Source organism: Protobothrops mucrosquamatus, unplaced genomic scaffold, assembly GCF_001527695.2.
Source record: "Protobothrops mucrosquamatus isolate PMUCROS unplaced genomic scaffold, P.Mucros_1.0 scaffold61, whole genome shotgun sequence".
NCBI classification, from domain to species: domain Eukaryota; kingdom Metazoa; phylum Chordata; class Lepidosauria; order Squamata; family Viperidae; genus Protobothrops; species Protobothrops mucrosquamatus.
The window spans coordinates 2,622,963-2,635,102 of record NW_015386440.1 but is presented as its reverse complement, the minus strand read 5'-3'; the positions used below and the strand labels follow the sequence as shown (position 1 = coordinate 2,635,102).

Sequence of the window (12,140 nt, the reverse complement as noted above, 5' to 3'; positions counted from 1 at the left end):
GGTAAAGTGGGTGCGTGGGGTCTCTAACAATGCTTTAAGCTCTAAGCGCACAGCGCTTATAAGCAGCATCCTGAATACCAGAGAGCGAGTTTCCTATGATCTTCTCGGCTGTCCTTATCAATCTCTGTATGGATTTTCTATCTGAGGCTCTGCTGCCACCAAACCAGACAGTGATGCAGAACAAAATCATAAAGGCTTTATAGGACATAAAGAGCACTCTGAAACCTATTGATAGCCAATATAGGGCCTTAAGCATAGGTATGTCTCCTTGGTAGTTATTACCTGCTAGTAGGTGGGTTGTCATGGTTTCTACCAATTGCAGCTTCCAGATAGTTTTCAAAGTGATAGAATTCATTTAATCCAGGGGATATTCTGTCAGTGAATGAGGGATGCACAGTAGGTGTTTGAAGATATATGTAATGATAGTTTATTTTGTTGATGTTAGCCTTTGTTGTGAATCTATCATATCATCATGGAGTAGTAACACCAGTCTCAAAAAGAGCAGCAGTTTACCAAATGCTGAAGAAACCTTCATGGATCAGTGAATTTTCTAATTATCACTAATTGCTTCATTTATATAGCTGCTCTTACAGGTGGCTAAATCTAACTTAGAGAAAAAAAGTTAAAAAAAATCAGCCATAGGCACCTGGTTGATTAACATCTTGTAGGAAACTGAGTGATTCACTTAATTTGATCTCTCAATGGCTCTTGATCAAATAGTTGTCTGATCATTTCTATAAGTTAGAGGTTGATGTACTATGTTATAGTAGTTCTGCTTGCAGTGACAGGCCTCAGACAGTATTACTGGCCTTTAATACTGGGCCAAGGCAGTCAGATGCCGCAAAAAAAATATATTTTTATGAAACTAATGGAGGCAGTTATCAGAATTTTCAGGGCCTGGTATCATCAATAACATGCTGATATATTTATTTAGTTGTAACATCTAACTTGAGAGAGGCTATAAATGTCCAGAAATAATGACTGGATGCAGTGATTAGATAAGTGCAGGGGTCCCCAACCCCCAGGCTGTGGCCCACTAGCAGATCTTCAGCCTTTCGGAACCTGGCTGAGGGAGTGGTGGGCGAGCACCACATTCCCACTAGCGCAAGCAGTGTGCAAGCGCATGCACGTTTGATTGAGCAGTGGGCATGTGTGCCTGCCACTCACGATGAACCATCCCCACTGGTCCGCAAAGCCAGAAAGGTTGGGGAACCCTGAGATAGCAGACCTAAACTGCAGAATCTTGCAAACAGAGACTCTTGTTGGTTGGTGCTTTTTGGGTGCATACATTGTTGAGTTTGCCTGTTCTACATGGGTTGCCTTAAATCAAAATGAGCAGGTAGGTAAGTTGGAGCTAGAATCATCAACGTCACTGAAAACTCGAGTGTCCTCTATGGTCAAAAATACCAATTACCAATCTTGATGGGAATATCGTATCTTGGATGGAAATAATCTAGCTAGTTTTTCATAGTTACTCTTGTATTCTGATTATTAGAGCAGTCTGTGATACTTGATCAGTTACAGTTGGTAAAAATGTGGTGGCTAAGTTTTTCATGGGCTGCCTACCTTTGCATTTATTGTTTTACTACTAATGCTACTGTAGTAACTGCCAATTTGCTAATGAGTGAAACTCAAGTTTTTTGCCATTGTAATGGATTAGGCACGGTTTCACTATGATGCATCAGGCAGTTTGACACCTCTGCTCTACAGTTACAATTCTGTTGATTTTTTAAAAAATAAAATAAAAAACATAGTCTATTTGGATTGGACTCAGTTTGTTATATGAATCTTGTCAATTAAGCAAAGCACAGTTTAATTTGCAAAACCAATCATTACTGTCACATAGAGAAAAGCCTCAATTTAACATACAGCTGGGGAAAACTTACTGTCTAGCTTCCAAAAATGAGGAGAAAGAATTAAATGGAAGCAGTCAAAGAGGAAATAGAAGGACTTAAAATTCTAATAGTAATGCAATTGGAATTTTTTTTCTGCACTGCAAAAATGGATAATTGAGCTATGTGTTTCATATCCAAGAAGTTTTATTTATTCATAAGGCTATTTTGCATATTCAAATTCTTAATATTATAGTCATAACCCTCTCCATTCTATATTCCAATACTATTATAGGAAAATTGGACTCTTGTTGAAAGTGATAGCAAATTCTCCAAATAAACAGCATCAAGAATACTGCTATTATTCTATTGTCAACTGAGAATATCTGATCTCATTATTTATCTGAATTAAACATGTCATCACTATTGAAATTTCAGTAGATTTCATTCTTTGCAGCAATCCTGTTTATACTGAAGCACAAACAAATGTGCTATATTAACTCTGGATACAATTTCTATACAAAGGAGAAAAACAATTTTGAATTTCATGTCCACCCTACAGCAGTAAACATAGGTGACATGAGTATCTAGCAATATGCAGACCTGTACATTAAAACATGCTATTGTAAATACATAGAATATTAATAACTGGATCTATACAGGAGATATGCAGCAATAAGTTTAAAAAGAAACAAACAAACAAAGCAAGCAATGATCTAAAGAAATCTAGCCAGTTTATGGTTAAGGGAGTTTATGTATACAGGTCATGTTGGCAACTAAGCATAGGATATTTATCTAATCCAAAGTTGCTATGCATAAGTGTGCTATTAGACAAAGCCTGATCACTCAAGCAAATTAAACAAATCTGGTGAATATATTATGAAATTTAAATCCAAGATTTTGATTGTTTTTCTCAAAGAAACATGTATTTTCTTAAATGAGAAAGGCACCAAACAGTGGTTAGAATATCTACTGTAAACAACCAGAAACCCTGAAAGATACATGCAGGACAGGACAATAACAGTTCCTCTAATTCTAGTTGAAAGAATGGGTAAGACTTGGGGATGAAGTTCAGGTCTAATGTATTTTTTGTTATTACAGTTATATAAGAGTTGATTCTATATTACACAAAAGGAGATGGTCTTGGGCATGGGCAACTATTAGTTGTAGATTTATTTGGATTTACTGTGGCATTCATTTACTATATGGCAAATTATTGAAACCAGTCTTTTGTCACATCCTTTCTTTTTCTTCCTCCTCCTCTTCCGTCCCTGCTGGCCTTTGGTCTTATCTCAAGAAAAACACTCAAATTGCAGCCAGCATTGTTTCTTCTAAGATGGCTATGAATTACTGTCCTTGAAATAAAGATGGCATTAGAAGCTTATGTTTTGCAATATACCAGTTTTCCCAGTTTTAATTAAAATTAAAACGAGAGTTAAGTAAGGTGCCTTCTGGGCCGCTAGTTCCAGTGGTAACTATCTGGAAATTTTATTCTTTTCCCATTCCCAAATTTCTCTACCAAAGTAGCTTGCCCAAGACAACTGTGTTCTTGTTCCAGTCTGTCTTTGGACCTGTCCTCTTAGGGACATACTGCAATAACATGTTAATAGACTCTAAATATTTTGTATTATTATCTATTTGGTTATATTCCATTTAATTTCCTCTAAGTCTTGTATGTTTATTTATTTATTTACAGTAAAGTCTTGTGCTCTCACTTTTATTCAGTAAAATTCTTTAATCCAAATATTGTTCCATATTTTTCAAGCAACTGCCAGACAAATGTAGCTTATATGTTTAAGAAAAGTTCTAATTCTTACAGTAATTTTCTTAAATATGCCAAACTTAATCAACAGGAGTTTCTCTACTTCACATGCCAAATTGTTATGTAGTCATTACTGCCTAATTTCCATTTATTTTTAAGGATTGCTTTTGCATAAAAGTTTTAACAACTTCTAGACTCTAGATCAGGCATGTCAAACTGCCGGCCCATGGGCCGGATGCGTAACGCCAAAACCACACCCACCCCATTGCTGGCAATGGGGGAAAAATCGCGATACATCGCGTGATGTCACGTGACATCATGAGTTTGACATGCCTGTTCTTGTTGTTAGCTGTGAAGTCGTGTCCGACCCATCGCAACCCCATGGACAACGTTCCTCCAGGCCTTCCTGTCCTCTACCATCTTCTGGAGTCCATTTAAGCTCACGCCTACTGCTTCAGTGACTCCATCCAGCCACCTCATTCTCTGTCGTCCCCTTCTTCTATTGCCCCCAATCTTTCCCAGCATTAGGCTCTTCTCCATTGAGTCCTTCCTTCTCATTAGGTGGCCAAAGTCCTTGAGTTTCAACTTCAGGATCTGGCCTTCTAAAGAGCAGTCAGGGTTGATCTCCTCTAAGACTGAGATAATCACAAATTTAGGGATACCTGACTTAGCAAAGTTGAATGGTTCAGGAATATCCATGCTATAATTTTTGACGTAATTTATAATTAAGTCTATGCGGGACTCATTTAAAACCTTTTATGCTTGCGTTCTTTTCAACTTTTCTTATAGTTTTGACTTCTTTCTGAACTTCTTGTTCAGAATTTTATATGATCTAACTTGTAAGAAAGTCTTACTGAATTTAAGAGTCTTAGTATCTCAGCAAACACATATAATCAATCTGTTAATTTCTAACAGCAGGACCTGAGGCCAGTGCATCTCTATCTATCCAAATGTGGGCAGCTGCACAAACTCAAGATAAACTATATGCAGCCTAATTTTCAGTTCCCAAACTTATTATTAACCCAGGGTCTCAAGGAACAAGTAGTTTTCAAATTGATATTAAGCACATTTTACTAAAAAAGGCTATTACATATATGAATTAAGTAGAGCATGCTTTTTTTAATTTAAACACCATAATGTTAATGAGACAAACAAGTTACAATTCAATCTTTAAACATTTGATGCCAAGGATTCTGTGCTACAATCAAGTATGATGCATGTATTAATATGTTACTAACTTTTCTTAAGTATTTTTTTTGCCATTTATGTGATTTATCCAGTTTTTTAAGATTGTGCAGTTCCTATACGCTAAAGAAATTTTCATATTCTGTACTTCAGTAAACATTATTAAAGTTGCTACATTAAAAGATGAGTATTTTAGTAAGTGAACTACATTAAAAGGTTAAAAGATGAGTATTTTACTAAGTGAACATTATATGTGACTTCTAACTCGTTTCTGTTTTTATTGCTGCTTGCTCAAACCTGAATTTAATTAGTGCCAATCTCGTGGCTTTAAAAAAAAACAACTTGGTGAAATGACCAGATTAATTTAACTGTTTCTCTATACCATTGAGTGAATTCAACAAGCCAATTTTATTGGGGAAAACAGCAATATATTTCCAGGGGGCTCTTCAGTTAAATAGCATCAACCAGTAACCAGGTTTTTTATCTTATTTCTTGTAGTTTTTTCCTGTAAATTGAACCACGCACCTTGTTTATCACTTATCCAAACAGTTCAAGAGCCTACCTTTCTTCCCATAACTTAGCTGGTAGTTACAGAACTGACAGCAGCAAATTCCAGACTGGTAAACCTCAAAACCATCCATGTAGCCTGACCGCTAATACAAAGACGCCACCTAGTGTCCAATGGGCGGAACCTCCGCGCCGTTTCAGCTCGCATTCTCGCAGCTGCTGCGGTATTAAGGCCCAGCCCAACGAACTAGAGGCATAACAAAATGGCGGCTGCCCGTCGAATCACGTGACCCCCTTTGTGCCTTTCGGGAGGCTGAGGGGAGCCCGGCAGGCGGCCTTGGCACTCGAATCGATATATACAGATATCTTAGGAGGGCATACACAGGGAAGGCAGACGGGGCTATTAGGGTTCAACATCACACTCTTCCCATAGGGGGAGGGAAGGGGGAGGAAGCGGGGAGAAAATGGCGGCCATTTTGTGCTTGCGCAGAGGCGATGGTGGGGGCCTGGGTACAGGGCGATGGCGGGGCCCGGCCGGAGTAGGGACGGGAGGGGGTCTCTCACGTACCGACTCCTCTTCCTTCTCCATGCCCGTGGGCATCTGCGGCACGGCCCGGTTGATCGAGGCATACTCGGCCAGGTCGGGCAAGTCCTCGCAGCGGAAGACGGGAAGCGGCTTAGACGCGTCCAGCGCCCGGGCCCGGAACGACAGTTTGCTCATGTTAGTCGTCGGCGGCTGCAACTGCTATGGCGGCTGCTGCTGCTCCGGCAAAGGGGGGGGAGGCAGCGAGAGCGCTCCGAGTTGAGAGCCGGACCCCGCCGAGAGCTCTCATGGAGGGACCGGGGCTCCCGCGGCGGGGCGGGGCTCGCTCCGAGGCGGGTCCCAGCGGCGCCGGGTGGCGCGGCCAGGCTAGGGCGCCGGTTTCTCTCCTCGCCGCTCCTGGTCTGCTCAGTACGCCACGGCCAACATGGCGGACATTAAATCTCGACTGGCCGCCTCTTTCAGCCAACCCCAGCGCCACAGCCATTCCCACACTGCATCGCGCAAAGGCGCGGGCACGGCGCTGATGAAAAGAGCGCGCGGCGCGGGCACGAATAACGGGCACGAAAGAGCGGCGGTTTTGACACTCTCGCCGGGCCGAAGGCACTCTAGTCTTTCCCGAAGCACTGTAATTGCTCGGGCGCCGCGGAGGCAACGACACCCCCCGCCTTCACACGCTGAGAAACGAGTGAAGGAGAGACGAGTCCATCACTGCCGCCTGGAGGAAGATATGGGAGAAAATACACGCCTCAGCCATAGGGAAACAGGGAGCATCTTCTCAGGCCCGAGCCTCTTGCTAGAGAAACAGTTGACGTGCGCGGCCCGGCTCGGTTTAAACGTACTGCAGCAAGGAGAGGATGGCCACTCAATATTCTCTCTAAATCCTATTTTCATTTCTTTCCTGGCCACTTTGTTCTCTCCTTTGTAAGACAGGGCTCTGTGACATCAAAAATTCTATAGAATTAATTGAGAGGAGTGCAAATCTGTTATACACACAGGTATTTAAAACCGCATATCAGATATTTTAATTTAACAGTTTCCAGCAGAAAAAGGTGATCGTCAGCTTATTCAAATAAGACACATTGTGAAAGAAATGATTACAATCATCAGTATTATATCAGTACTGAGGTGCTGGGGCTAAAGAATTTCTTGACTCCTTATCACCTTCCTATCAGCACTTACCACAAGAGATAGAACTTCCTTTGGAACAAATGCATATAAACCTCAAACAAGCTTGTCAAATGCAACTTGTGCTACAGCCTATTTCAGCATTAAAGACCATATACCACAGTATAGCATTTGCAATTCTAGTTCTTTATTTACAATCCCTTTCAATCAATAAGACTTTACAAAACCATAATTTGGGATTAAAACAAAAGTTTAATACTAAAACCATAAAATTATAATAATTTAAAATGTATGTATATTTGAAATACAGTGAAAATCATTTGCTTCTGAGGATAGCCTTGCCCTAGGCCTGTTTAGAATAGCCAGCTTATCACTGACTCTGAAAAATAGATGATGATATCTAAGGGAATACTATTCCAGAGGTGGGGATGGAGGTGACTGAAAAGATTTCTTTTGCCTCTAAGGCAGTGTTTCTCAACCTTGACAATTTTAAGGCATGTGGACTTCACCTCCCAGAATTCCACAGCCAGCATTGCTGGCTGTGGAATTCTGGGAGTTGAAATCCACATGCCTTAAAATTGTCAAGGTTGAGAAACACTGCTCTAAGGGAATACAGAAAGAGCTGTATGGGTATATCTTATTGAACAACAGGTCTCATCTAGAGAAGGCAATCCTACAGATATCAGGTCCTAAATCATAAAGGATTTTAAAGGTAACATCCTGGATGCAATTGAATTGCATCCAGAAGTCAGCTAGAAACCAGTGCAGCTCTTTAATTACAGGTATTATTACATGGGTGCCTCAATGTGCATTCATTCATTACAACTGATCCAGAGCTGTTGCATTCTGGACCAGTTGTAACTTCCAAATGCTTTTCAAAAGCTGTCTCATAAAGAATGCATTGCAATAGTTCATCCAAGGGATGTCTTGGATGTAATAGTGATTATGGCCTCTCAGTGAGGATTCCTGAAAATGGCTGTAACTGGTGCACAATATGAGGTTGTGCAGATTTCTCTTGACCACAGCTTCCACCTCAAGTATGAGTTGTCAAACCAAGTAAACCAGATATTTAAGCAACTGTTATTCTATTTATATACAGCTAAAATTCTTGTCATTTGTAACTTCAACTGGGCAAAACAATGCATTATAAAGCAACAATTTTTGAATCATCTCAAATGGACTAACTTAAAAAATGCTTCCAAAAATCTAGGACCCACTATCCCCAAGGAACTGAAATTTTAAGAATAGGACCTTAACACCAGTTGTATTAGCAAAGTTATAACTGCTGCAGCACCGTATCACCCTGCAGAGCTGCTACAGCTGATCATGATTTCCAATACTCCCTAACCAGCTTCCCATAAGCAACGTCAAGGGGGAACAAGCAGGAAATAGGAATTCACTTTCATTGTTTTGCCCATTCATGTTCATACCGCTTAACAATTTAAGTAGAAAATATCTCTGAAATGATCCAATGGGTCATGGGTTACCTAGTTTGGAGGAAAAATGAAATCACCAATGTAATCACCAAGCCTTCAAATCCAGAGCCACTCCATATTGCTGAGATTGAGTCTTATTCTAGAACAGACGAAGACCAGAACTCATAGCTGGATTATACATTTCAAATTCCTTGTGGGGGCTTATATGAATACTTCTCATTTAATAAAAATCCAATGCATATAAAGATTACACAATGCATATATAAAGAGTTCAAGATAATCTGCAATATATATGTTGTATGTATTTTATATTAGATTTTTCCATTTATAGAGTACCTCGGTTAAACAAAAATAGAAGAACAAGCAAAACAAATATGGCTGATTGTAAAAATTAGAATTCAGAAAGACTTAAGTGACAAGATGGTGGCAAAATATTGTGAAAGTATTACTGTCTCATTTAATTGTTGTAACTTTACATTTCTATAGAATCAACATTCCCTCCTCCCATTCATAAGGATTTTTCCTGCATATTTGCAACTTGCATTTCTTCTGAACTTGCTCCAATAAATATATTTAATAAATTTACTGTGTTCAGGATTTTTTTGCGTCAGACAAAAATGACTACTGTATTTTCCGGCGTATAAGATGACTTTCTAAACTCTGAAAAATCTTCTCAAAAGTCAGGGGTCGTCTTATACGCCCAGTCGTCTTATACGCTGGAAAATACGGGTATTCTATTTTATTCCTTTACACATGTGGTTTGGCATATTACTCATCAAGTTTTCTCCCCCCCCCTCTCGCTCAAACTCTGTATTTTAACTGGAAAAGTTGGGGGTCATCTTATACGCCCAGTCGTCTTATACGCCGGAAAATACAGTACTGCTTTTGAAAAAAATTACAATATTTGCAGGTTAATTAACAGACTATTCAAATTTTTAAGCTATCTTTTATTAACTAAACTAAAAATGGCTAGGATTAGGTCAAAATACTCAACCAAAACCTAACAAGCCAAATTAGATGATATAAATCAGGACAGTCTATCAAATATTGTCATGGCACATACTGGAATGAGGGTATAAACATTTTTTAAGATATTAGGAAGAAAGTTTGCCTGTCTGAAGGCATAATCCTATAAACCTTTTACAAACTTTTGCTACCTTGACTCATTCCTTCCTGTGTTACAAATTTGTGTTACAGCTGTAGTAGCACATGCATTTTAACTGAAGAAAAATGACCCTAATGTCACATAATCAAATTCCATAGTCATGTATATTTACTTAAAGTTCAATTATATACATTCTTCAATTATTTATAGTTTAGGCAAAGTATTAAATTATGGCAATAACCTATTAACCCTAAATGACAATTTTGAAGAATTATTCAGAAGCATTGGTGGGTATGCCTTTCTGATTGAGTCCACTTCGATCACAGGTGTCAAACTCGCTGCATCACATGATGTGTCGCGATGTATCATGACTTTTTTTGCATTGCCAGAGCTGGGATGGGTGCAGCCTCTGTATAATGCAACCGGCCCATGGGCCGGCAGTTTGACACCCCTGACTTAGAGCCACAATTAGCTAAAATAATTAAGAATAAAAATAATGTGTCTGAGCTGTGAACATACATATCAGTAGTAAATTATAATGATGTCAAAATGACAGGTATTGTGATGTCATCATGCAAATCACACAAATTGTCAATTATATGATTAGGCCCTTGTCATTCAGTTTCCTCATATTCCCCAGAGTTGCCCTTCCTTACAAAAGGAAATAAGGTTTGTCCCTACTCAGGAATACTATTTGTAAGCACAGCCAGTATCTCTGAATGCAAAACACTGAGATGAACTGAATACAGGACAAGTATTAATTTCATTTCTATCAAAGTTTCATTTGATACTTCTGTTGGCTGTTATTGATTATAATGCTTGATTAGATGGATCTCTGTTTTGGAACTGACATTTTTAGTCAAGACTAGATAAGACCACTGCCTGTAATTGAAAAAAAGGAAGGAAAATGTACTTAAGTTCAGGGAGAAAAGATGCTCTTATTAAGATTTGTCCTTTTGTCACTTTTGTTCCATCTTTTCTAGCACTGAACTAAGCCTCAGCTTCCATAGTAGTTTTTCTGTGTTTATCAGAATTACATTATACAATTAAATCAGTTCTACTTAGTAGAAAGCACGAGCAGTATGAGTGGTATAGATGGTGCAAGAGGCTGATAATTTTCCTTCTACTTTACATTTTAAATCTTAACTGAATTGATATGATAATATAGATGCAATGACTGATTCAGTCTTTTGAGAAGCTGATTATAGTTACAATTAAGATGTTTTTGGAGAAAAATTTCCTTATTTCTAAAATGGCAGATACATCCAGAAATATTGTAACATTCATTATTGCTGTAGCTCTCTCCTTTCCCTTAGATGTCTTAATTTTTGAAGTAACTTATGTATAAAGGTCTTTAATCAATCTAAAATATATCAGGCTTCCTTGTATATTTATGTATTTATATATAATGGTCTTTAATCAGTCTAAAATATATAAGGATTCCTTTCCTAGGTGATTGGAGCTGAAAAGTACAATAATCTGTGCAGACATACTAAAATGATACTGTCCAACTAGAATGATCTATCTAGTCACCATTTTAAAGATCTGTTGCTTTTTCAACACTTCATCTTGTTTTGGGGTATTAGGAAATTATCTAATCATTTTAAGAATCCTTATTGTTATCAATGTTATTCAATTTCTAAATACATTTTGAGAGAGTAAGATTATTTAGAACAGACTTAGATATTTTACGGCCCCAGGGCACATCCACTCTTTGCCTATCTCTGGACTGCATGAGGTTAAGTAGAAATTAAAAATTATATGTAAATAAGTATACGCCATGCATGCAATACAACTGCATTGCAATTTTTTTCAATTTACATATATGCATGCATATGCAACTTTACAGCCCTATTGATTTGTACCTCTACAACAGTCCCAGTTTCTCATCTGGCCCCTTGGGAAAATTAATTGCCCGATTTAGAAGATGGTGATCAACTACAATAGTAGTAATGAGAATACAATACAACATAAAAATAAAAAAGTACAAACCTGGAAAAAATACATGTCAAAGACCAGCAGATCTTAAAGTGTAATTTGGGAACCCATGGAGATCCCTGAGATCCTTTCAGGGGATTTGCAAACTTAAATAAATATTTTAAAATTTCTCAGTTTTAATTTCTAATATTATACAGTAAATATTGAAAGATATAACCCACATTAACCAAAGATATTTGGAGTCAATCACTTTTAAGAAGCCACTGGCATAGACATTACAATATTTGAACAATAAAAAAAAATTCAGGCATGCTTAGCACATTATTTTTTTTTCTTCACAGCAATATAAAACAGGAGGCTAACAGTGAGATTCTGAGACATACACATTTGCACATTCTACTGCTGAAAATGGAATTTTATGTTTTTGGAACAAAGAATGATCCAACTAGTATAGCATCTCATAAAGTATTGATTACTTAGATTAGACGTAGGAGAGTTATCACTCAAATTCACTTATTTAGATAAGGAAACAAGCAACATAGGCTCTTTCAGGTATCTTTACTATATCTGCAGTCATTTTGAACCCCACAATGTAATCAAACAGAATTTTATTATAATCACAGACTAATCCCATATTATTAAAATGTTAGGAAATAAAATGCTCTTCAGGGTTGAACAATAAAATGTGAATTCATTGGGAATATGT

The 12,140-nt window shown here is 38.1% G+C and overlaps 1 protein-coding gene across 1 annotated transcript in view; it reads right to left on the bottom strand.

Moving 5' to 3' along the window:
• EPC1 (enhancer of polycomb homolog 1) overlaps nt 1-6,014 on the bottom strand; it is a 42,086-nt gene extending 36,072 nt beyond the window's left edge. Inside the window, exon 1 of the mRNA XM_015812024.1 lies at nt 5,855-6,014. Coding sequence (XP_015667510.1) covers nt 5,855-6,007 — 153 coding nt within the window. The 5' untranslated portion in view covers nt 6,008-6,014. The remainder of the gene's footprint in view (nt 1-5,854) is intronic.
• Between the last annotated feature and the right edge of the window lie 6,126 nt (nt 6,015-12,140).